This window comes from Lepisosteus oculatus, chromosome 25 (genome assembly GCF_040954835.1).
Source record: "Lepisosteus oculatus isolate fLepOcu1 chromosome 25, fLepOcu1.hap2, whole genome shotgun sequence".
NCBI lineage: Eukaryota > Metazoa > Chordata > Actinopteri > Semionotiformes > Lepisosteidae > Lepisosteus > Lepisosteus oculatus.
In genome coordinates this window covers 6,151,612-6,178,525 of record NC_090720.1, presented here as the reverse complement: position 1 = coordinate 6,178,525, position 26,914 = coordinate 6,151,612, and the positions used below count along the sequence as shown (strand labels likewise).

At 38.4% G+C, this 26,914-nt stretch overlaps 2 protein-coding genes across 5 annotated transcripts in view; both read left to right on the top strand.

Moving 5' to 3' along the window:
* Nucleotides 1-288: 288 nt before the first annotated feature.
* miip (migration and invasion inhibitory protein) lies at nucleotides 289-26,435 on the top strand. Of its 4 annotated transcripts, none has more exons than XM_015337312.2 (11): nucleotides 289-337; nucleotides 1,679-1,977; nucleotides 3,365-3,596; nucleotides 4,088-4,317; nucleotides 6,877-6,979; nucleotides 8,337-8,448; nucleotides 9,663-9,736; nucleotides 11,103-11,229; nucleotides 14,544-14,640; nucleotides 15,260-15,385; nucleotides 17,745-26,435. In XM_015337312.2, the coding sequence occupies exons 2-11, from the start codon at nucleotides 1,699-1,701 to the stop codon at nucleotides 17,892-17,894; spliced, it is 1,530 nt and encodes a 509-aa protein (XP_015192798.2). In that variant the 5' UTR covers nucleotides 289-337; nucleotides 1,679-1,698; the 3' UTR covers nucleotides 17,895-26,435. The 4 variants fall into 4 exon arrangements, with proteins under 4 accessions (XP_015192798.2, XP_015192797.2, XP_015192796.2 ...); XM_015337311.2 differs by having other exon boundaries at nucleotides 299-486; XM_015337310.2 differs by lacking the exon at nucleotides 289-337 and adding an exon at nucleotides 541-604.
* LOC107075592 (tumor necrosis factor receptor superfamily member 21) overlaps nucleotides 17,897-26,914 on the top strand; it is a 39,709-nt gene continuing 30,691 nt past the window's right edge. Inside the window, exon 1 of the mRNA XM_069183700.1 lies at nucleotides 17,897-17,981. Within this exon, the coding sequence (XP_069039801.1) occupies nucleotides 17,970-17,981 (12 nt within the window). The 5' untranslated portion in view covers nucleotides 17,897-17,969. The remainder of the gene's footprint in view (nucleotides 17,982-26,914) is intronic.

The window sequence follows — 26,914 nt, the reverse complement described above, 5'->3', positions numbered from 1 at the left end:
CAGGGAAGGTTCGACATTTGATGGGCTGTTTCGACAATCTTCATTCTCTGAAAAGGTGTGGACAGCCCTCGTCAGTGCTGAGAGGCACAGAGCAGTCCCTGACTTTGGAAGAATCGACAGACCCCTTGCTCGGTTCCTGCTACACTAATCTGGTTAACGTTAGTGACAAGGCACGTTCCCTTTGCTGAGAATGTCTGCAAACCAACATACAGATCAGGGAATCACTTTTCTTTAAGTGGCCCTTTAAATGAAGGCCAGGAGGGTTGTGTTGGTGCATTCTGGGTAGCGATTAGCTAACCAATCGACAGAGCCGGAAGGTGTCCAAACTGTAATGGAGGTAAAAAAGTAAACCTTCGTTTGCGAATATATGAAAAGGAGAAATCTTAAAGAGACTATAGAAACGTAGGACTGTGTTGCGAGTCAAGAAAAGATAAGCAAATACACTCTTATTCTGGCGGATTTACAGAAGAATTTGGGTGTTGGAAGGTAAGAACCGAAATGCCAAGATTAAACAGAAGCTCACGCTTAGGGTTTCTATGGTTACAGCTAGCAAAACCTTAAGTGCGGTGTTACATGTATTTGCAAAAACAAATTCACACGAATGGTAAGTACCAGCCATCAATTATTATCGAAGTCTGTTACTTTGTAGCGTAGTTAAAGTGCCATTAAACTGATATATTAGCCGCGCACGGTGTCACAGCATGATTAGCATCGATCCTGGTATGAAAGAATGATGTGAAACCCCTCGGGCACTTATGTGTTTATTTTATACAGTTGTCACCTGTATTTTGTTTTTTTTTCTGGAAGTCGTTAACTTTCTTAAATAAGTTTAATATTAATGTTGCTTCCGGGATACCGAAAACGGTACAGTTTAATGATAGTAAACAGAGTCACCCGATATTTCTCTTAAAATTCCCCTGCGTTAAATAAACCTCTTGGTCATTTTTCGATGGATTTTCCCTCATGAGTAAAGATTGGGGACTTTTGAATTGTCAAGTCAACATCGCGGTGATCACGGTCAGACAGCATTAAATCAAAAAGGAAGTAAGAAGCAAATTACAAAAGGAATACAATTCGATTTAAAAAAAATGAAAAACAGTTTCACATTTTCCCCCCTTCCCGGTTAGTTTCTGTTAAGCAATAAGGCAAAGTCCCCCCTCCCGAATGGGTAATAACCATAAAATGCTAGATGTCGCTTTCCTGGTTTTACGATAATACGGCCATTCGTCATTTCACGTGCCTCGTACGACGTTTTATGACTCACAGGACCTTAACGACCATTGCATTCAGAGCAGGAGAAAAATCCCCAAACATAGACAGTGTGTCACTTTTTCCTTTTAAACGTGAATACAGGCTTTCGAAAATCAATCCGAAAGCCTGTATTTATTAATAGCATTTATGTACATTAAAATACGAATATCTACTGTACTAAGGTTTTTTTAGACATGACATAGTGATCCTTCTTTACATTATGTTCACTTCTTGTCTGACAGTCTTGACAGTTATACTGGCAGCCCAGCCAGTAGGTGCAGATGTGCAGTAAATTGCATGGCCCCTTACAACTGAACAAAACTGCTCTTTATTCAATAATAAATGCGCCAAAAATTCTTCAAATGGATAAAAACGGAAACGAGTTAATTTGTGGGTTTTTTTTTCTTCCATTTTTCTCTGCGGACAGATCGTGCCTCCAAAAGTGCAATGTCCTCATTTGGGCAGTTGGAGGCGCTGCGGCTTCAAAACAAAGACCTGTTGCAGAAGCTGAGGGAGAGAGGGGAGAGACTGAAGGGGCTGAGATGTAGGGACGCTCAGGTTTCCACAGCAACGGAGATCACGCAGTCAGGGCCCAAGGTTAAGGCCCCAGCCACAGCCAGGACTGCGAGTGTTCCCATAGCAACATTGGAGAACTCAACCGGACCAGAAGGCACAGACAACCTGGTTAGCACAGCAGCAGACTACAGTGGTTACAGTTTGAAGAAGGTAACAGGGTTTGCTTTTTTTCTGTCCGAAGTTCATTCCAAGCTCACTTTGCTTTTAGGATTGTGACTTTACCTAAGATTACTGTGAGGTTTTGTTTTCTCTGTTTAAAATATGAAACAAATCACAGTTCACATATAATACCACTGTCCCTGGTATGGTTTAAAAAAATATTTTTTACCTTCAAAACTACAACTTTAAAAACCCCCAGAACTCATTACATTAAATTTAGTTGGTAAGTTATTTTTTTTTCTCTCTTCATTTGCCGGCATTGAGATAGTTTGGGTTTTCTTCCCTCGGTATTTAGTAACAGTTTGGTACAGAACACGCTTGACCTTTGTGCTTGCTTTGGGGATTGCAAGAGGCATCTTCATTTTTTCGAAGGACGGAAACAGTCAGATAAATTCACCAGAAACTGTATGGGACAATGAGATTTCTGATGCACTGGCATCCCATCCAGGATGTATCCTGCCTTGTTCCCTTTGCTTGCTGAGACAGGCCTCTGCAGCCCTGTCTTGGATAAAGAAGTTAGAAGATGAATAGATGGATGATTTTAAAGTCCATTGTGACATTTTCAGTATTGTCATGGAATTGAAATGGAACTATATAAGCATAATTTGCAAACACTACATTTCCATGCAAGTAAAAAAGCAGCGCAAACTGGTCCTTGGGTCAGAGCTCGTCCTGTTGTCTAAGCCTCAAGCAACCTCTGGCTCTGAATGGGACACTGGTCCATCACAGTGCCTACCCCAGAAATGCTAATTCCCTTTCATTCAGCTGGGTAAACCGGAGCAGTTAAGCCCTGCAACAGGGGCTTGAACCCGCAATGAAACCACTTATGAGTCCAGAGATGTACCCATAATGCTCAGCTCTACTTCGTTTCTTTGGAACACCTCATATGTACATGTAGTTCCTTAGGCAGGTTTTCTATAAAGCTGGTTTTTAATTTCTACATGCGTTTTGTATTTAAACTAGTCTAATTTAAATAAAACAATACGTTTGCGTGTTTGTTAGAGTATTGATGTGAGCCAGTTGATAGGGTTTTGTAATTACAGATGTTTCACCTATCAGCGTGAAACATTTTTGACTGGTTTTCCAATGTACAGATGAACGAAAACAAAACCTTCTTCTTTGATAAGTTAGGATTGTTTAATGAAAGCCTAAGTGAGTTTCTTGTTTTCAGTCTGCTTGTGGAACTTTCAGAAAACATGTCTGAGAAGACATGACATGAAAGCAGGATATGCTGTCCTTCATTAAATATTTATTATACTATATAAATATTCCAAATATGTGTTTTCTGATTTGTTCCTTGTGGTCTTTGTATTGTCTAGTATTATGTGCTATTTATGGCATTAAAGTTTGAGCAGTTTACCGGAGTGCTTTCTTACAGGAAGGTCATGCTTCCTCAAAGGACGCTCAGACACAGGCCATGAAACCTACAGTACACACAAGTCCTGCTGTGCCTATGGTGACCCTCACTGCTGGCCAGCTAGGCCAAGCCCGTGCAGCGCTGTGCAGGCCCAGAACTCAGAACAGGGAGCTGCTATATGGGACAGATAGGGCTGATGCTGTCCTTGTTAGAGCTGACGAATCCCAAGCCAAGCCCACTGCACACCTTCAAGGTAAGAGCCTCAGGGTTGTCACCTCATTTGGAGGTGTTTTCCTTTCAACTTTAAAATTGTATTCGTTATCAAGAGACATATCTCCCTGTGCCATCTTATTCTGCAGTGGGGAGCTCAGGCTGAAATTGAGCAATAAAGATAACAGATAACGTTCATGTGAAAGAAGGTATACCGTGTTTGACTTAATTAATCATCATGATAAAGCACTAGCAGGGTGTTCTTTGGTGGGTTGAGAAACATGTTAAAAGTTGCTTGTTTTGCTCAAAGCAAATATACATTTTGAGTAGGTTATGTAGATGTTATGTAAAGTGTAGATGGAACGTCACAACACTGAAAGATTCTAAATACTTGAACACTTTCATGGGGAGGATGTTTTTTTTAACTTTCTGAAACACTGTGTCTTTTCAGTTGATGTATGTCACAGATAATATTACAGATATCTTCCACTGTGAAATGGGAATTAATTGTGGCTTCTCCCACCCAATACACAGAAGAGGCAGCTTCCGTGTCCGATAACTTTTGTAAGACGTCCACCCCGTCCTGTGAGAGGGTCTCCAAGTGGAGACAGGGAACCCACTTGGGACAGAGATCTCACCTGGAGCCAGTGCTGTATACCAAACACTTGCTGGATCAGGGCAATGACCGCCACAGAGCAGCTCTCAAGCAGGATGCCAAGAGACCCAAACCCATTCTACTTACACCACACCAGGAGAGACCCCGGGTAAGAGGAAAAGCAGGGAGAGAGAGAGATAGACAGAGGAGGATGAGAGAGAGGCTGAAGCAGAGATGGTTAACCGGTAATGGAGGTATATAGTGCTGTACATGCATAAGGGCATACATATGGAACGCAACATGTTTGCATAGCATTTAATACTTCTTTTCATTGTTATAGTTGTCTTTTGAGAAAATCTGTTGCAAGCACAAAAAATTGCTCTAATCGACTACTGTACTATGGAACTGGTGTCAGTGAATCTAAGGTTGGTGGGTGGCTAGATGGCACTATTTCACCAGTGAGAGAATGTTAGGAAGACTGTAGAAATTGTCAGCAGATTCAGGCCTTGGCAGACAAATTCAAGAAACATTCCAGTTTACTTAGTATAAACTTTTTTGCGCTTAGAGTATTACCCACAGTAGGTTCAGTAGGTCTTGCATTATTAAATCTATTGGAACTTCAGTGCAAATCGGACTTACTGTTAATGGAATGTTTTGTAAAGCATAAAGATCCCCTTTTGTTGGTAGCATTGTAGGGGGAACCTGCACATAAAACTATCCCTTTATATGAGAAGTCAGGTGGTGTGCAGAACAACCCTGCTGTACCAAACCCTGTTTTTGGCTGTATAAGTGTATGCATAACATCCCGTTTGTTAGAAAGTGTGTAGCAGTGGAAAATACTACCCTCTCAATCCCGTTTAGGTTAAAACGACCCATCTTCTGTTTACCAGCTGGCTGACACATCAGCAATTGAGTTTGCTTGATCTTTCCCTGCTCTCTATAACCATGTACCTTATCCTAGAGCCTTTGCAATTAACCACACTCAGACAACCCTGTTCTGTCTCTCCCTCAAAACTGGCTGTCATTACTCAGTCCCTCTCTGGGATTGCTGCAGGAATTGTCCCCATTCCAGGTTTGTTCTCTTAAGTTCTCACTACCACACCTGACAAAGAGGGTCTGACTCGTCTCTCAGTCCTTCAGGAGTGTTCACTCACTGAATCCTTCGCTCAGGTGATGCCAGTCTCCTGATGTCATCGTGAGAAATGCAGCCTTTTTTTGTATCCTGTGGTGGCTTGACCCCCTTATCTGACCCCCCCAGATCCAGCTGCCCAGTTACTGGCACACATTTTAAAAATAACTGCTGGTTTGCAGATGTGCTAGTACTTTAAAGGGGTATGCATGTGCAGTCTTCACCTTTCTGTTATTTTTTTATCACACATTTCTAAACAAAAACCAAATGCCAATTTTATAGGTCCTTGTTAGTCAAACCTCAAAAATTTTTTTAATTGATTTCTAGATTCCAACTCCTGATGTATATTAAACGTCTGATAATGAAGCATAACGTCTTTATGTGACCACAGGTGTCTTTTCAGTAATTCTGAACAAGATAACTGCAGCTATCTGAAAGGATATCGCAAAATCAACCTATCTGTTCGTGTTATCAAGGGACTATCCCGTTCTATACTATTTCACGTAAAGGTCATTTATTTTATTTCTTTATTGGATTTATTTTATCTCTAAGCAAAAAATGTAAATTCTGTTCCAGATAACAATCATGTTAACACTTACAGTGGATATAAAAAGTCTACACACCCTTATTGAAATTACAGGTTTTTTTGTGATGTAAAGCTGGAAATCAAGATAAATCATGACAGACATTTTTCCATCTTTAATGACCTTGCAACTAGCGAAATTCAAGACAAAAACAAATAGATAATAATTAGGAAAAATAATTTAAATTAATAAAACCTACAACACAATTTTGTTGGTTGCAAGGTCACATTAAAGATGGAAAAATGTCTGGCATGATTCATCTTGATTTCTGGCTTTACATCACAAACACCAGCAATTTCAATAAAGGATTGTAGACTTTTAATATTCACTGTAGGCACACTTCACCGGAGGCAGAACTGTTAGTGCTGTTAACTTTGGGTAAGAAAGTCCTCAGTTCAATTCAGAATATTTTGTTTATCCCCAAGGAGGCAATTTAAGGAGCAAGCAGTGTGATGTTCAACACATTCCACATAAAACATGTGGAAAACATTATCACAATATTTCTAAGAAAAAATAATAATAACGGCAAAAGGTCAATATAACGATGATGAAAGTAACAAATTGCACATGCTTTATAAAGAGTCATAAAATAATACTGCACTTGCAATATTGGCTCTTCTACTTCGTGTGTGACTGGAATACACTTCAGCAATGATCTGAACGTCTGTGTTGTCAGTTTCAGTAATGCTTTAATTTTGCTGTGTCCATGGAAAGATATCTGACATTAGCAGTTCAATGCAGTAGTGCTAAAAAAAACACCTTAAGAAATACTTAAGATCTAAAATGCCACACAACGTTCAGTCTTTTGTTAAATTTTGTGTTTCAAAAGTGACAAATAATTCTGAAACACACAAAATACCGCTGACATTAAAAAAAAAATGTCCAATAAGCTCTGTGAAATGGCATTATGACTTTCGCAAAGTACTAGTACAGCACACTAGTGGAAAAAGCAAAACAGTAGAGCGCAAATCACTATATTGCTCTGGTCAATATGTGGTCTTTGTTGTCATTATAGAAGGAAGGCGGTCATGTGACATTCCATTCAGTGGATGAAGAGCACACTTTGAGCACTGAAGGCTTGTCCATGCAACCACTGCTGGGTTATGACTGGATAGCTGGTAAGAAGTTCTTCTTAATAGCTTAGGTGGTAAATTAGCAGATCTTTAAGTGGGTGTTCTATGAATTTGAATGACATAGAATTTCATTTTCCATATTTTTTGTGACTTGTGTTACTGTATGTGCCACTATTCTGAAATGTACATTTGTATCATGTTTATTTTTACAGTGAGAGATTTGTGGTGTGGCACTGAAATAATATACTTCTCTTCCTTCTTTGAAAAGTCAGAAGCGGTACGTCAAAAACAACACTTGAAGGAAAGAGGCGGGTTATTGTGAGGAAAATAGAACTGTTGGCAGAAAGACTTGTAGCTGAAAGAATATGCCATTAGCTAGTTTTTGAACGTATTTCAAAGCTTGATTGTTCTGCTGATTATGTAGGTCCATATATCTAGGATAGCTTTGTAAATCATTACATTTATTTGTTGTAACTTTGTAACTTGGAAGACCAGTGTTGATATCTATGCTAGAAAACACTAGAGCAGGGCTTTCCAATTCCTGCCCTGGTGACTTCGGTGCTGGCTGGTTTGATTCCAGCTGGATTCTTTCTTGAATTAAATATTGTGGTGATGTTCCACTATTCTGGGAAGTACATTTGAATCACTTTTCTTTTTACAGGGAAAGAAGAATACCATGTCTTTTTTTGTCCATTTTTACATACTTGTGGTGTGGCATTGAAACACTATTTCTTTTCCTAGTCTCTTTAAAAACTTTTCATGCATAACCGTTCAAAGAAATGGTTCACTTGTATGTTAAAAACCAAGGGAGGAATAAACACCAGAAATCACATGGAAATTGTGATAATTTGCAAAAATACATTCTAGCCTTAACTAAACTTTCAACTTATCTAAAAGCCTGATTGTTATGCTAATTGCATAGATTAATTTATACATAGGTCCATACATCTAGGATAGCTTTGTACATCCTTAACTTTCTTTGTTGTGATTTGAAACACCTGTTGTGATGGCTATGGTAGAGAACAACAGAGCTGGATTTCCCAATTCTGGATCCTACTTTCTTGGCTTCAGTGCCTGTGGGCTGTTATTCCAGTTTAATACTTAAACTAAATATTTAGGCATTTAGACTAATTTTCAGTCACTGAAAAGGTGCATCTTTTGTGTTATGCACACTTGAAGTTCACTTTAAATCTCTAGCCATTTAAGAGCTGAAAACAATATAGTAACTGAAAACTGATAAATGAAACAATTTATTCTATTAAGGGGTCTGTTATGTAACAGGATTGTACACTGGTATGAAACCAACAGGCACTGGGGTCACCAGAACTGGGAAGCCCTGCACGAGAGGTTATATAGGTTAATTACAGCTTTCTTAACACCATGATACCTTCTTGTCCTCCAGGTCTCCTGGATGCAGAGAGTTCCCTGACAGAGCGCTCCGAACAGTATTTTGCTGAACTCAGGACCTTCCGCCAGGTCAACAGGGATGATTGTGTTCACAGCCTGTACATGGAGTAAGAACACTTTTTATTTGTACTCTCTGACAAATGACTGAATAGAGGCTAGTATTTTTTGTTAGCCAAGGCCAAATAAACTCGAAGTAATTGAGCTGTTGGATACGTCAAGCATAGTCACCACTGAGCAATAGCCCGGTAACTTGGCTAAACTCCTAGTTTTACCTTCTGGTTTTGTCTTTCTGAAATTTGTCTGAACAAGATCTTGCAACATTTGGAATTCTAATGAATTTAGGATTTATCTCGAAATACAACTCCCATATTTATCAGCCCAACTTTATGCGAAGAAAATTACAAGTTAAATTATAAATATTACTAAAACATTAAGCATTCTTGCCTGGGGCTTTTTCCAAGTAAAAGGTTTTAATACATTAAATTTAATACATTTAATCTCTCTGTAGAGACTGTATGGAAAATAGACCTGGCTTAGGTGCATCATATGAAATGTCACAAATTTGATGGTGAGTTGAAAATCAATTAGAATACCTGTATAGTAACACAAAGAAAGTGTTTGCGTATGCTATAGCATTTTCTTTGAGACTATATATATTTTCGTTCAGCTCTTTGCCTTGACTGACAGAACACACTTCAATTTACATGTGGTAAGGCGTGATTTAGGAAGGGGTACATTGATATGCGGATTCCTTAAATATAGACCCTGGGTGTATTATAGTCTCACATTACAGTTTTATTTTATTGGTGCATTATCACACATTCATGGTCTTGGGAATTAGCTGACATACCTTGCAGTTTTCGTCATGTCAGATGCCTAATGATTCACTTCCTGTGTCTGGAATCTGAGTAAAACCAAGATCTTTTAAATTGGTAACTACTGGGGATGTAAAACGAGAGTTTAAAAGAGTTGAGCTGGGGGAAGGTGTGGGTAGTGGGTTATGGGGAAACTGTGTTTTTAAATTGGTTCAGACCAGAACTTCTTATCTTCTTCCCTATATATATATTTTAAGAAAAAGCACTACTTCTGTTAACAGTCAAGCAAGCAAAGCATTTCTGTTAAAACAAGGGCATGGTATGGAGCTTTAAAAGGCTATTTCTCTATGACTGTATGTGAGCTGTCTATAAGGAATATTTTATTCCTTAGCCGTGGGGTTGTCCTGTGAAAACTGAGAAGAATGACACATGTGGGGGGAATCAGTTTCCACTGAGGTGACATGCGTTGAAATGGCACCCCTGTCTGTGTGATTGTGTGTTCACAGAACAGAAGACACAGAGGTTTCCTCCCCAGCCAGACAAGAGCAGGACCTGGAGTATGCCCAGGACACGCACCAGTGTATGAGCTCTCGGCCGGTGTATGTGTGCGTCACAGGGAGTTGAATCCGCGAGTAAAGCTGAAGTTCACTTCAGGCCACATTGTAGTTTTATGCGTCATACACTTTTCCAAGGCACTGCAGGATTGTCCTGGCTTTATTGTGAAAGCAAACCACATTGTAACCCTGATTTCTGGGCAAGACCAAGCTATGGGCATTGCAATTCCAAGATCCTTCTGCACCTGACATTACCAATGTGTTGCACTAAGCAGTATCTGTGAACCTGTTATCCTTACCAGAAACTAACATTTCTGTGGGAGCATGAAAAATCTTAAAGCAGCAATAGAAACATGGGAAACTTGACAACATTCGAAAGTAGCCAATCACATTAGCAGATATCTTGGTTCTGTAAAACTAGTGCATAAGAAAGAAATACTTCCCAGTACTGAAAACAAAAGATTGTCTTTTGGATTTTCTCTAATAACTTTGTTAAAGTTGCACGTCATCACTAAAACAAAACATAGTTTAAAATCTCCATTGAGGAGCTTTTGAGATTATATGCGTTCTGGTTATGGGGATATGCATCACCTCATTTCTGCTATGCACATAATCTTACTGTATTTGTGGAGACTTTAACCACTCTGCAGTTCTCATAATGTGCTAGCATAGTACGGAAATATAATTTCTGAAAATGTCATAAAAGACTGTCAGCAGGTCCAAGAGCAAGTGTATTAATCACTGTGAAATTATTAATGTTTTACAAAGGCCCAACAAAAAATCTGAGTTTGGATGGGGAGAAAAGCACTGCACAGTAATGCAGTCCTGTGTTGGGAAAATTGCGTACATTACATCAAGTATATATGATAAAATAAAAAAAATAAAAGTACTTACAATGGGAAAACGATTTTCTCTGTGTGCTGTATTCACACGTTTCTGAGGTAATACAACATGGTCTTTCATAAAAAAACAATAAGTTTACTTATTATTACTAATTACTTAATCGTGTACCAACACGATTTTGATTTTATTTAAAAAATCAAAGGGAATGGATTGCAGCATTTTTTGTTCAAGAGAAGTCCCAACAGGGAGGCTAGAACTCTCAACAGAGCAGTGACAAGTCACCCAGGGTGGAGAATGAGAGGACCTAAAGCATCCCATTTTAAACCCCCCCCCTCCCCCAGTCATAACCTCATCATTTGTAATCACCACACTCCTTCCTTTGCTAGGCATGATGTCATCATCAAATGTTTCAGTTATTTAACTGGAGCTATACGTCAGCTGAGCATTCCCAAAAAAGTAGCTAGTTGGATTGTGCATGTCTGAATATGGTCAAGTTAGCTGTGATATGGCTCGCTGATGGGCTTTAAAGTGCCTCACTCTCTCATCCAGGTGTGCACTGCTACCGAATCAACAGCCGCCTGTTCCCTGTTGCGCTGGAACCCCAGGCTGCCTGTCCAGTGTGCAGGAAGCCCAGATCCCAGGGCCCGCACACTATTCCAGAGCCAGCTTTCATCAGGTATGTTCACCCTCCCTCTCAGTTTAACTGTTTAATGTCAAAACCTGTCCTTGGATTACGGTTTCTTTTTTTCTACACAGTTGCCATCAAATATTGGTTTTGGGATTTGCAGTAAGATTGGTCAATGTTTATGTGACTATATGTATTATACAGTCTACAGCTAGATGAAAATTCGCTAAGTAGATGTGCTGAGAGACAAATGGTTTCCTCTGAAGCCAGTACAGTTCATTATGGGGTGAAGTAAAAACTGCACTTAAAATATGTATCCTTTTAGTTTTAGGTCTTTAATGGTTGACCTCTGTAAAATAAATGGCTGTTAAACCACATGTTATCTGTGTACACACAGAGGCTCATGATTACTAATGCAACAACAAACCAGGCTGTTTCAGTTTTAAAGCTGGATTTTTGAATATTGCTCCAATTATTGTATGCATGTGTTTGGACAAAGGTACGACTAAGACGGAAAAAAAAAAGGTTGGGGAAATGACACAAATCTTCCAGAATCCTCATTTCTAAATCTAGGGGTATTTTTTGGTTTTGGAAAACAGGTTGTAAAATTAAAGCAACCTAAAAGATTTATGGATTTGTTCCTGAGTGTTCAATTACCTTGTAAATACATTGAAATGAAATGCTGTGAATTTAATCCTTAACTGGTAGTTTTACAGTGCTCATAGGATCTTCTACAAGTCACCTTGATTGCTACTGGGTTTTACAGGAGATTGAATACAGAAGCTCTGGAGATCAGAGAATTGTTTCAAGATCTCATCTAAAAGGGTGACTAAAACAACTGCAGTGACAGACTACATCCATAAGACATACCAGTTTTTACTGTGGCTCTCTCATGAAGACGGTCAAGGCTAATTTGGTGGTGGCTTCTCCACCAGGAAAGAGAGATATGGAAGTTTTACCTAAAGTTTGGTTGGAAAAGTAGTTTGACAGGCCAACTTACACTCAATGGCAACAGTTGAGAATATTTAACAAAAACACTCTGGCATCATCAGGATACGTTGTTTCCAAGACCACTGTTTAAATCTGAGCAGCAATTATTTGACTTCCAAGTCCACAAAAATTTGGTTGGGTAAATCACAGTTTGAGCTTCTGGAATTCTCAACTGGCATACAATGAGCACAGAAATGTATGATGTTGAAAACTATTTTGTGAAGAATGGAAAAGGATCCATTCTGCTTTAGAGTTCATTTGTATCCTCTGATCCTGGCATCTTAGTTAGAACAGATGAACAGATTACAAAGTTTATCTGGATATTTTTACTAAGTCCTGCAGCATTCTGTCATGAAACTTAAACATAGTCACATATGGACTTTACAGTACGATAATAAAGAGGTATGCATCAAACATAATGACCAAAAGAGTAAGAGAACCTGCAGTTTGTGATAATCAATCAAGGTGCCTAGTAGATGATTTATGGGATGAACTGTTTATACTGCTTTTATAAACAGAGGTAATACTGTATATAAATAAAGTACATTTTCATGTTACACATATCAAGTTGGATTTAGTACAAACTATAGTCTGTACAAAAAAAATCAATACTGACTGCTGTGGCATGGGTGATATTGAATGTCATGAGTTTAGCAATATATACAACAGTTTTGGCAGATGTGTGACTTTCAATATTGTATGTATAAATAGAAAAAGCCTTGAGCTTCTGATTTATTTCTGTCAGAAACTACTGAATGAACACCTGGGTTTTCATGCTAGATCAGCTGTTAGTTACATTTCCTTGGGGGGGCATAATTAAATTTGGTAGCCACTTTATATATGAATAAATATAAGTTTTTAAGACTTTCCTTGGGGGGAAAAAAGTCGGGAAAGTCAAAATCATTTGAGAAGAATGTTCTGGTTACATGAATCATATGACTACATTTTCAGTAACCCTTTCCTTCCCAGGAATGCTTAAAAAAAATAAAAGTAGGTGTCTGGAGGAGCAAAAACCTTATGAAACTTATGTAGCAAATAAATTAGCTGTTTTCTGACTATGCTTCCCAGAACCTCAAGTTCTAAAGCATCTGAAAGGTAGAGAAATATTCACAATGTATATTATACTGAGATCAACATAATATTGTTGAAAAACCTGCTTAAATCTATACCAAATACTAGAAAAGTGCTTCACATCCTTCATTTGTACAATATTATACAATGTAAGATAGCAGAGACAAAAACAAGCTTTAAATGTTTTCTCTCCTACAAGTTACATGGTAACAATCTTGCACTTTCACAAATACTATTTTCTCTCCACAAAAAAGATGCATTGTTTCAGTTTCTTGGAGCTTAGTGTAAACTCGGTAAAACCAAGACGTAAACTCTCACTTCAACCTCCAAAAAAAAGTGTTACACTTTTTCAATTAAATAACTGAAACCAAATCCAACTTGATAAGAATGTGTAATATGAAAATACTTTGTTTATATAGCACCCTTTGTTGCTAAAAGCGGCTCAAAGCATTTAATAAAGACAATATGTTAGAAAGAGATTTTAAAATTAGATGATAGAAATTTAAATTTTAAGTAGCAAAACAGACAGGAATTGTTTAATCTAATCATTAAAAGAAGTGAAACATTAAAAGTACAGTCAATTTAAAGTAAGTTTCAAGTTTTCAGAGACAGAAGAAACATGACAATTACAGTTCTTACAATGGACTGCATCAATATTTACACAGGTTGGGGATTTGTGTTCATGTGAAATGTCCCAGTATTGATTCTTGTCTTGCTAATTGGCCCCTCTCCTTTTTCCACCTGCCTTCTCTGCTGGCAATAAATCATGTGACGACAACATGGGATTTGGGATTCAGGTGAGTACGTTTTTGTGGATGTCTTATTTGTATGGTCTCCTGGAGTCACCACACTAGTGCTCTTTTCCCTACAACCATGATGATTGAAACTGCAGGTAAAGGTTATTTACACTAATACTGGCTCTTGCACATTTACAGTTCTGTTTCCACCACCCCAAATTAGCAAGATTTCATAAGAAATGCTAAAAATAGTTTGCTGATTTCAAAAGCTTGTTGTGTTTTCTGTTGAATGACTCTTTTGTGTGGGTGAAAATCAACTAATGACGGTAAGTGGTTCCTTGTTTATTTAAATCCTCTACTGAAGGCATTGACAGTTTCAGGAAAGGGGGTCATTTTCAGGACATGGTGTCTGGTTGCGTGTACATGTTTTAAGAGATTCATTCATTTTCATTATTGTCTATTGTCTTATACTTTGAAATCAAATGTGTCTCCTGAGTCAACTTAAGTGAGTCTTTATTCTTCCCCTCAGTGTCCTCATATGACCTTCTGTAATTGCTCTCTCTGTAGGGTCAGCCTCCCTCGCTCCTCACTGCTCCCAGCATACCGGTACAAAGCTCATCGGCGCTGCAGCTTTGACCCCTCTGACAGTCTGGGGCTTCCCTCTGTGAGTATAAAATAAGAAACAGGAGGGATGAGCTTGTGTCCACTGGCTTTGTTTTTCAAGTGCATTACCGACCGTAAACTCATTCGTAAACCTTGCTGCACAGTTTCACTATTGACCTTATATTTGCACAATTACTGTGCCACATCCTAAGTGCTTCATTCAAACGCTTTGAACTTCATCAATAGTAACTGTTGACTTGGGGAATCAGGCAATTTTCAAAGCATGATATATTTTTTCTCATTTCCTTCTTTCCAGAGTATCTCCACCTATTTCCTTTTCCTTACAGTAACTGAAGCTACGACGGCTAATACCTGGAATTATCTGCTGACACCCGAGAGTAAAGTTTCTTTGAATCACTGACAAAAAGCTCTCATAATCTTAACCTCCATTTTTGGAGTGTATGAAAACCTTAGAGGGTTCATCTGGCAAGGAGGCTGCCACAGAAAGTGCTGCCTCCCATCTGGAACCAGGATAGCACTGAAATCTCTTATTAGAGGAGGCATTGTGTGGCTCTGATGTTGGAGGCGCCCATGAGCCACTGAGCTGTGAGTAGGGGTAGAGCTGCGCTCATCAGAAAAGCATCTTGGGTGATGGTGTCCCCACGTTCATTTTTTTGCAGCACTGTCTAGCTGGCTGGTCCAGCACGGCGCTTCCTGCAGCTGAAAAGGTGAACGGTCTGGACCTGCGGAGCTCTCTTGACACAGCAGCATCTGCAGACAACCCTTTAACAAAGCCCCCTGTCAAGGTTGGTATCCTGTTAACGTAGCACAACATTGTGTAGCATCTGGAATTGCAAGCAAGTTAAGTCATGGGAGGAATCGGAGGAGGGTGTAGGTGCCCTTTTCACAAACTTGGTGTTTAAGCCATTGTGCACTTAAGTAAGCAGCATTGTTAGATTGTGAGTCTGTTGTTCTGCTGTTGGCTAATTTGTGACTGACAGTAGCACTAAATACTTTAAGGTGCACTATCCTTCTCGAGACTATTTTAGAAATTGATAGTTTTGGGAATTCATTCAAAGCCTGTGGTAGCTTCCAAGGTGCCATTCCTTCCGCAGTTCCATATAATATGTTTTGCTAGGACACTACATCATTTATAAAAGTGAAAAAATGTCAAGAATGGCACAAAAGAGGATTTGGGAAATCCATTGAAAGATGGCAATTGTGATGCCTGACTGATATTTTTAAATCCTTCCCAATCATCACCTAAGTTATTGAAATTTACTGATTTGCATGTTTAAGAAGGATATATGTATAATAAAAACATGATATGCCTATAGAAACTGTTAGTAGAACTCATAACACTTTGTGCCCCTCGTTCTCTCCTTACTATAAAATAATACTGTGTCACAAATGCCCGTCTTGCGAAATTTCAAACTGCTTTTGGACAAGCACTGTTTATTGAAGTTTGCAGGTAACATCTCGTGAAACGTATACAGATTCAGAGAATAGTGTACACAGGTAGAAAACAAGATCCTCTGGATTAAAAACGGCTAGTTGGCATGTGGCCTGTGTCATCCACAATCCAAGCCATTTTGTTTTTTCAAAGTATTGCTTGAACTTTAGTCAGAATGTGGCTAAAACAACTTATGTTGGGGGGGGGGGACTTTAACCAGCAAAATCCAAATGTGGCAGGCATGATCCCTGGAACATGAGAATTCACAAAAAAAAATTTCCCACTAATTGAAGATTGAAAAACCTACAGTATCAATGTGTAAAACAAGATAGACATAATATTAGAAACATTACTTTCTTTCCAGCTAATATCGTTAAGATCTCCATGGCACAGTACTGCTGGCAGTTGCAGTTTATTTTTTCTCATTAGGCAAAACTCGAAGCTATGTGCAGTTGGTAAGCACTGCAGTTACAACGGTTAACGGTAGTGTTGACGTAAATTAGCGAACATTAATTTGCATTTACATGCCAGTTCTCATTGTACTACAGGGGTCCATAATGACCTGGTAACCAATGGTACTAGGCAGTCTGCCATTCTGGTTCTTCAATTTCCACTCCTTCAAAAGTAACTAAAAGTGATCATTTTAGATCTTCTGTAGGTCACAGTGGAGAGGTGAAATATGAAACTAGGAATTGTGTGCTGGGGAGCAAGAAACATTTTACAACGCTATAACGTTATTTTTTCAGCTAGCAGTTTAACCTGATTAAACATTTTACGGTACTTTTTGTGCACTCCTGAGAAGCCTCTTGTGAGCTGTCTCCATTTTCAGATGTTTTTAGGAATCCGTGGAAAATCAGCGGGATAAAGCATGAATTACTCAAAAATAAATAAATAATGAGTAAAGCGATCATTGGCATCTGTCCACAGACATCTGTAGAGCATGTAATGCAGCCCTAGGCTGATGGTTGAGTTCAGTGGCCTTTCAGTGTTCCATAACCTTTCCTCTGCTTACGACATTTTTGACAGCAAAGTAGAGATAGTATCAGTCTGGTTACATTGGTGGAAGGTGAAAATGTCATCGAAGCAATTCGCTTCGAAGTTTCAGAATAAAAAAAACAAAACAAAAATGTATGTAAGATATTTCCATGGCCTTTTACCGAAACCCAAGACGGCATCTTACGGGCCCTACTGTACTCTGACTTCTTTCTGCACTGTGCCATCTTCCTCTACCTTGTAAACACAAAAGAATGAGAGCATTGTTCAGTCTTCGTTCATTCGCTGAGTTTTACATCTGCTCTGCTCAATATTTGCTCAATTTGTAATTATCTGCCTTTATGGAAACAACGTCTGTACTGAGTCATAAAGAATAAGGGCCTGCAGGTATGCTCTTCAGATGTGCCTCAACCTCTCAGTGAGAAAAACCCATGGGACTTTGGAAAAGACAATCTGTATATAATCTAATTATACCATTTCTTCATTGGTAATGGAGTTTGCTGTAAGGAAATCCTAGTGTCTGTTTTGAAATAGCAAAGCAAAATCACCATGCTTCTAGTAACTTATCAGCTCTCTCTGTCTCCTCATCTGGATCTGCCATGGTTGTGTGATGAGCCATCTTGCATTGTATGTGCAATGCAGTGCAAGACAGGTGCACTGTGACGTGATCACTGACTGCATCTTTCAGGCCAGGCTGACCTTTGTCTATGTTTTTTCAGGAGTTCTTGATGTCAAGAGTGACTGGGTGCCAGCGCTCGGACGAGCTGCTCCATCTGTCCCGCTTGGCCCGTTACCACTTCATGTGTCTGAATCAGAACCAGGCCTTCACCCAGAGCAAAGGGCCCAGTCCTTCCTACCCTGTGTTCTGACCTCATCACACAGACCCACCTCAACTGACCAGGCTGCATGGCTTCCATATCCTCAGAGATAGGAGAAACGCTGTCATGCCCCATCAGGTTTTTAAAAAGTAGTAGATGTATGTAATTATCATTCTTTACTCCTGATATTATTCAGTCTCCTCTTGGAAACGGGTGGATGATGAAGTCGAATTTTGTTTAATTTTCTTATCTGCCAAGTCCATCGCTGTGTTTCTAGAGACTACAGTGGCAAGCTGTGCCTGAGTTATTTTAATAATAAACACGGACTGCAATGATAACATTGAGAACGCCATAGAGAATTATTGTATTAAGAAGAATAAATCAGTACTGAATTTGAACTTTTAATATATTTTGTTAAATGACTGTATACTACCTGCCAGTTATTTATTGCAGTAGTTAATGACCGTATGCTTACTGTAAGCACCTCAGGGCAGGGCAGAACATTCCATACAACCATGCAGTGGGAGTTTGTGGGAGTTTCGGAGTGGCTCAGACAGCAAAGCTGTTTCTTTGAAGGAAAAATTTAGCTTTATGATCCAGACATAATGAGTTTGAATCTGGGGCTTATGAGCTACTGGTGTGAGGAAATCCCCATGCAGTGGCCTGCCAGGCTAGGGTGAGCATTGTTTGGACAGGTATCTCTTCCTTTTCTGGCAGGAAAAAAATTAAATATTTAAAATCAATTGTCATTTATGAAATTAGTCAGGCACAACCATTGCCAGTATCTACTAGATTTTATGCCCCACAAACACACTATAAATTCTCTGGTGCTTGCCAGTGATGTCAGTGCTTTCTGAAATGTCCTGTTGTTCGTTATGAGAAGATGTCCTCATGGGCAAATCTGTGTGTGTATATCAAACATTGACCTTATCTCTTCTTAAGAGGAATTATTTAATTGAGAATTTAATAAAGGATACTGAAGCCTGCGTTCAGAAAGATTTGAAATGTGGATACATTTTCAGTATCCAAAGTAGCTGACACTAGTACTGCTACACATTGATGATGAGTCTATTCAGCAAGATACTCTTGATGTATTTCAATTAAACCTGAAATACATCACATTTTTATGTCTTTGTCTAATGAGTGTAAAGCATAAAGAAAGTCTAAGAATATAAGAACCTTAAAAGGACCTATTTTTGTTTCGTATTGGACATGCTCTTTATAGGCAGTCTTTATAACAATGCATCAAGATCTGCATCATGTATATGCATGCATCATGTCGGCTATAAATGAAAAGAAGGTATTTATCAATTCATTCTGACCAGGAAAGTTATGGAGTGGTAATGAGAATCATAAAGTTCACAGCGTGCTGTGCTCTCTCTCTTGTGCATGTTAGTCTTTACATAACTGCTTTTGAGTTTCTGATAAATGAAGTACTGCACCAGCTAATATGCAAACTCATTTGAGCATTCTTGGTCATAACGGCAGTGCTGTTTCTTTAACATGAAGATAATCTTTCAGTCTGACGCTCTGAGAATGACTGGCCTTGCTGTTTCACTATGAGCAAAGTCATTTCTGAAGCCGGCCTGTTATAACCATTACCAGGAAATTAGCACTTTGGATTTGGCCTTGTTTTTATGTTTCGATTAGAAATCCTTTTAGGTCAAGCCACTGATGCTATAGCTTCGGAAGCATTAAATTATTATGCTTGGAACAATGTACGTTTTCGGGAAACTGTCTTCTGGAGAGTTTTCAAATGCTTAAGATAATCTTTCTTCAGGCATCCATGATATTTAGTTTGACACCTACACTGTACAGTAGGGATTCTCCTTAAACAAATCCAGTCACATTTGATTAAGGTATTGTCTAGTGCTTGATTATGGTATGGTAAATACTGATTTGTTTGCTTAAAATTGATCATGGTACTAACAATCATACAAATTTGACAAGTTCCTTCGCTTTATCACCACCTGATGTAAAAGTGCTATCTCAGACCTGAGAACAGACTTCCTGTTCCCTTTTGCACTTTTTAGGCTGTTCACCTTCTAAATGATCAGGAAGCAATCTAGTTAAGCAGCCGCATAACATAAAGGATTATTTTGGTGCTACTATATTGCGGTATTTACAAATTAATTAGTGGTTTGCTTTTTTATCAGGAAAGGAGCTCCAGTAGTCCAGTATTATTTGTATTTACAGTGCATTTGTATTTGCAAAAGTAGATACTCCCTTAAAATAATGTTCCATTGTGTTGAATTATAAATTATGTATTTGCATTATCTACAGTTGATTTTTCCATCAAAACTTAAATGTTCAAACTGAACACCATTATGGGTCAACAGATAAATGTCACCAAAAGCTGCATAGAAAAATAAAAAACTAAAATACAGTATGTGGGTTGCAAATGCATTAACCATAAGTTAATATTTGATGCACGCATCTTTGGCAGCAATTACATCTGCGAGTGTCTAAGTCTCTACCACCTCTAAATAATGGGATAGTATAGTTTTTGCCTGGTCTTCTTTGCGAACATGCTTAGGTTCTGTTAAGTTGGTTAGGTATCATTAACGGACAGCAATTTTCCAGATTGCCACAGGTGTATCCTATTCAAGTCAGGCATTAATTAGGCTACTTGAGAACATTCACTTACTTCTTGTTCAGCTACTCCAGTGTAGATTTGACTTTGTACTTTGAGTCAATGGCTTTCTAAAAGTTGAATTGCCACTAGACTCTTAGATCTTTAGCAGACTGAAGCAGCCTCCAAGATTGGATTGTGTTTTACTCCAGCCTCATAACATAATGCTGACACCACATATCCACATATTTTCGATTTTAATTTTTCTTTGCAGTTTTTGTAGACATTTAAATTATTTCACATATAAATGTCTTCTAGCACTTCAAGTCTGATTGAAAATATCAATTTAAAAAATTGTAATTGCAGCTTACATTTCTGTTCTGTAAAGAATGTCCACAAAGTCCAAATACTTGTGCACAAGTAAATTTTATATTTAACTCCTAAATTGTACCATATGCATAAAGCATTGTAGTTTTTGAATGACCGACACAGGCGAACACCCACCGATCAATCATAGCTCAGAGCACTGGACTATTGCTCCTCTCTCAATTGTGTACGTGGTATGTTTTGTATTGTCAGAATGGCCATCTGAACTTTGAAACACTGACATCCAATGCAAAATCGTAGACAGAATGATAGAATAATGGATATTGGAACTGAGGAATTCAGTACTTGTCATATGATCATATAAGGAGAGGCTTGCACCTTAGGCAGTGACTAAGCATATTACATGCAAATAATAAAGACGTTTTTGGAAAATGTGGTCTTAATATTTTCCAATGAGCTCTGAACACCTACCTGTCTGTTACTGTGCCTGAGTATTATATAGACTTTATGGGTGTACAGGGTGATGTCAAAGTCTCAGAAGGCTGACCTCATCAATCCCAAAAGAGCGCATAATGATTACATCATACCAGTAGGACTTGTGCCTCCCAAAATCTGTTAAACCTTTTAGTATTCAACTGTAAATCTGAATCTTTTGGAAAAAGGGCATAAAGTGACTGGAGGTTACAAAAACTACTGACAAAATAAGACTTTATTTTTCTTGCAAGACAATTGCCGGGAAAGTCCAAGGCATATACATCACTGTATCTCTGATGTTTCAATTCTGTGTTTTCTGTTTGTGTGTTTTGATTCGAACTTGTTTTTGTCTCTGCTAGGTTTCTGTGACACCTTAAGTAATTTGTCTGCCAAATATAAAAAAGAGTGTTTCTATTAGAATGACTGAAACAATTGTTTTTTTTTTTAAAAAACAGCTTTTGTTTTCGGGGTTGGGGAGCAGATTTTTCTGTATTTATTTAATCAGTTTTGATCTGAACAGCTCTGTAGCTGCATTTGAAACATAACTCTCCATTCCCTGAAGCTGTGTATTTACATGGCTTTCTACTTACTCAGGATATGACATTCACTCAGCAGTCGGCCCCTTGATCGACTTACTCCATATAATGCACATTTTTTGATGCAATATTTACACCACTATAATTAGTTGTTCCACACAAAATGTTTGGGCATGTACAATTGTAGCGCTGGGCTGACGTGTTTGTAACATCCTTGCCCTGTGGTTTAAGTGAGGAACGTGGCTCTGCTCCACGCCATCTAGGATGTCTGACAAGATAAAAGCTGTGATGCCATTACTACTGTGATGGAGAGCCACATAAAGGGTTTATGCAATGAAGGATAGTGGTAATTTAACATCTTGCTCTATCAAGCAGAAAAGTATGTAATAGTGGCTGATAAAATGGGCCTTTTTGTAGCAAGTAATTTTATGTACATTACTTGTGTATTTTTGTTTTTTTTTAAAGAGATATGCATTAACATTTAACATGTTTTAGATGCATATAATATATTGACAGATGCTCATTGAGATACAGGGCTATTCAGTGGTCTTATCATAAGAATCGTAATCTTTCATTTGCTTCTTGTGGCCTGAATTGTGCATGCTGTTGGTAGTATTTTTTTGTCCCTTCAGCATTGCACCAGAGTCTTGCTTCCCATGAGCTGGCTTATATCAGAGGTGTATTTTGTTATAGGAGAGCCAACTGAGGAAAGGGTCTGTAACTGCATTACAAGGAGTCTTGGGATACGTGACCACATGCTAGATCATTTGAATAGGATGGGTCACACCTACTGAACATGATCTTTAACAGGCTCACAAGGAGTATGTGAGCAATTATAGTCACAGTCATCAGACTGGCAGTGTATGAATTAATTGGTTTATTTTAAGTTCAGAAGTACAGTAGCCCTCAATGATATCAACTGCTCCATTATAGCACAGCAAATGCCATGTGATCCATTCATATCCAGTTCATATACTAGAGTCATTGCTGACCTGTTGAAAGGACTGGTAAAGTAGATTCATCAGAAGCCATTGCTCATTACAAGATAAAGAAAAAAATTATCCACACAAAAACCATATAGATACATTTACATGGAAGGTTGGAAATGAATATGAGAAAATGTTACTTATTTTGTCCACATTGTTAAATTTCCTTCGTATCTAATTTATCTTTTAACTGAGTGCAGTACCCTGAACTGCGTAACAGAGTGTTCAGTTTTACTCAGAAGACATGCTAACAGAGAAGATACTGTACAAGGCCAGAGCAAGATGCTTAGTTGTCATTAACCTTTTTGTCTCAGATTTATCAGCTGTTTTATTTTGTATCAACTGTTTGTACATTTGAGACCTAATCGATGCTCATTCTGATGTTTCATATACGTCTAAGCTATATTCGCTATGCACCAAGATCTGGTTCGTAGTACTGCAAATTCCCTTACCTGTCCCTTTTTATCTAATACATAGATATAGAGTAGTAGCCTCATATACTTAAAATTTGTTTAGGGTTATTTACACCAGTATCCAAATACAGAGCTGAAGTGACTGGGCATCTGATGGTTATCTCAAATCTCGAGTATTAAAGAGAGCCTCATGAGATCACTCTATAACTGGATGCAGCTTTATGGAGTTGGAAGGAAGAGGTCTACAAAGCCACAATAATGATTTGGTGTCTTGCTTAGTACAGGTAACTGATATGAATTCACTGCTTGCAGGCATGCGGCATGTATCCTGTAGCTGAGTGAGGGTGTGCAGTTTAGTTGTCCTCAGCTCTTAGCATGATGAGACTGATCAACCCCAATCAGGTTTTCCACTTTGTGTTTTCTGTTTTATCACTTTGTGTGTACTTTTTAATTTGACATCATTATCATTAATCTGGATTGAGAGGATTTGAGAGTTTCATGGGTTAGATGACTTAATGCTATGAGTGACTGAGGCAAAGATTTTAATTTTTTTTGTTACGTTGGTAGAAGCCTTTTTTAATGCAACTTCATTAAAAAGCAAAGAATTTGGAATGTACCCACATATTCTTTCACAAAGACCACAGCTTCTCTTGAACAGTGACATGATCTAATTTGTCATTTCTGGTAGTGAATTAACCAACTCGTCCAATGTGGTTTCTCTTTCTGACGTCATTTTCTTGCTATTCTTTTTGTAGAATAAGTGTTTGAAGTGGGGAAATGCAGAAAACCCACCTTTGATTTTTTTAAGGCTCTATTTGGTGTGAATATGATATCGCAGAAAAGGAGTGTTAATTTTCTTTCACATGTATACATTCTGAATTGCTGATTGTTTGCCCCAGCTTGCAAGATTGTGAAATACCTGAATGGTGTCTAATATTAAATGGTGTTTAATATGTCTTATACCTCCAGCCATCCACCCCAAAACTTACTCATGTTTTGCCAAATAGGCATCATCAACAGGTCTTTGCACTTTCTTGAACAATAATCATGTTAGTGGGTGCGGTGCATTTAGGATTTAGAATGGACCACATTAGGAGTGGTGAGTATCAGGATGTAATTGCCTACCCATATCTATCAGGAAATGACGGACCCTGATTGTAATTAATCACCTACTTGCATGGTGGATCAAATGGCCTCCTGTTGTTTCTATTCATTTTTGTGCTCTTATCTAAGCAACCAACTGAAAGTGCCATGGACTATATCAGCACACTAGATTTATGTCACTAATTCTTGAACAAGGGATGATATATTAATATTCATATTTGCTAAAAGTCCCAGAAAGGACCCAGTACTGATGGGTCTCCTCGATGATCCAGAGGATGGCTGTGTGCTAAAAGAAGCAACAGCTGTGCATGCATGGAGCTCAGCTCACAGCTCTTTTATGAAAAGTCCAGAACTCAATGCTTGCACATAGCAATGACAACTGCTATTTTGTAGCCATTATTGCAGTGCTAGGTTGTACATGAATGTGTTGTACATGAATGAGCTCACAATAAAGGTTGTTTGCAATAGTAAATGGTTTATGGGTAAGTGCAACTAGTGGATTATGTGTAGAAACAATGGGATAATGTGTAATTACAGAATATGAGCTCGGTGTCATTGTGGGGAGAGTACATCTACAGCATTCTTGTGTAGTTGTATGGGTTCCTGTAGGAGTGGTGTGAAAACAGTATGTGTGGGTAGATGTCTGGTATATAATGTTTATGTACTGTATACTGGTTGTATGTTTTGATAGTTTCTGAGTATGCAAAGCATTGCTGCTTTGATGTAATACATATTTCTGAGAAATCTGATGCCGTAGAATTATTGTATTGTTTTATGAAGATGTGCCTGAAAAGAGTAATACTCTCACTGATTGTGAAAAATGTAAATAGGGAATTCCACTCTGGAATGTACCACGAAAGTAGCTTGTCTAGCTTCCTAGCTTGAACACATTGGGTACAGTATTCAAACCATTGTCACTTCTTATGTAGAAACGGTGGGGATTCAAATATGTAAAAGTTTTGAATTTAGGGCCCATTAAATAGCAAAAAGAGCAGTACAGAATGGATTGTCAAGCCAAAAAACAACTTCAGTGGGTTTTCAGAGATGTCCAGAGATGTATTTTGCACATACAACACATATTGGCATGATCAGTTTAATGCCGTCCCAGTTCAGGACCAGTGATAAATGCACGGTGATGAATGATTCTTCATTGTCTTATCACATTAACCAAAGACCGCCAACAGTGTCCCGACCACCAACCAAGTTTATTTGTGACATCCTTTAAAGGTATGGCCAAGGAAGTCTTTCTTCTCCTCACATGGCGCACTGGTAAGTATTAAAATAATTAATTATAATTAAAGCTGGGACACAGCAGCTTAAATTAATTGGTATTGCTTGAACAGTGAAGGCAAGTCATGTAAATGGCCATTCACAAATTTCATCAATTTTAAATGAAAAAAACTCATGTTTTACAAGGTCTGTAAGCACTTTATAATGAATAAGGTTCTGCTAGGTTCTACTGTAGTATACCCTATATACACGTGCTATAAAGATTATGGGTCAGCACGTGAATAAATCTGATTTCTCACTTATCTGCTTCCCAGACCCCCTCCCTCCCACCTGCATCTTCCTCTCTTTCAAGATATAAATCAGCCTGTGAAGTTTTCATCACACTCACGTTTCGTATTCATGACTCAAACTCCTTTGTATCCTTGGACTGTCTGTGCCAATAACAACTTATCAGGCTGGTTAATATACTGAGAGGCATCACCAGTGCGCCGAGTGAATATGAGAACCCACAGCTCTCTGTTTTTAATGCCTCCTGGTATGCTTTGGATGGCTGCTCTTCACCTCCAGCCAGGCAATACCAAGCCTGCACATGTGTGATGCAGTATCACTGAACCAGGCAGTGGGATTGCATCTGTGGCATAAAAACGCACAACAGGGTCCTGGGAAATAGTTTTACTGGAAAGATTTTCCAGTGATCGATCACAGCTAACCTACAATTGCTACAAGAAGGTTGTCGGGTGAATGAATGCTGAATAGCAGAGAGCTTATGACAAGTGCCTGTATCTGTCTGTACACACTGTTAAATATGCACCGTCAATGCAAATCAAATTCAGAGAACTGAGAGATCCCCTTAGCAAGCATGACGTTCCTCAATTACACCCCATAATTGAAAAGTGCAAGGGCTGTCCTGTGTAACAATAAATCTCTAGTAAATCTCTTTTTTACTGAAATGATGGTATCATTAAGTGTCAAGAGCTTGGGTTTAATTCTTCATTTGAGATTTTATCTCACCACAGTTTACCCACGAGCACCCCACTCCCCTCCTAATATAAAAAGCAGCTGTGGTGCAAATTTCACTTTCATTAGACGTGCACATCAATAGATAATACAGTTTTATTCTCTCACTTATGACTTTTTGTATTTCAGATGTCACTGACTGAAATGCTATTGATGTAATTTAAAGGGCAAAATCGTACTGTGTACAGTATGGCATTTGCATATAGGAAATACAACATTTTACTACTTTTTAACACATTACTTTGTCCTTTGGTTTGCATTCCAGCTGAGCTTTTGATCAATTATGCTGATTGAGCTCATTGATTGATCAACTTTTTTCACTTGGACTTAGTCTCATAAATAATATTTTTTTATGTGCCTCCTTTTCTAGAGGTATATTGAGCAGAACTACATTTCAACGTGGTTTAAAATT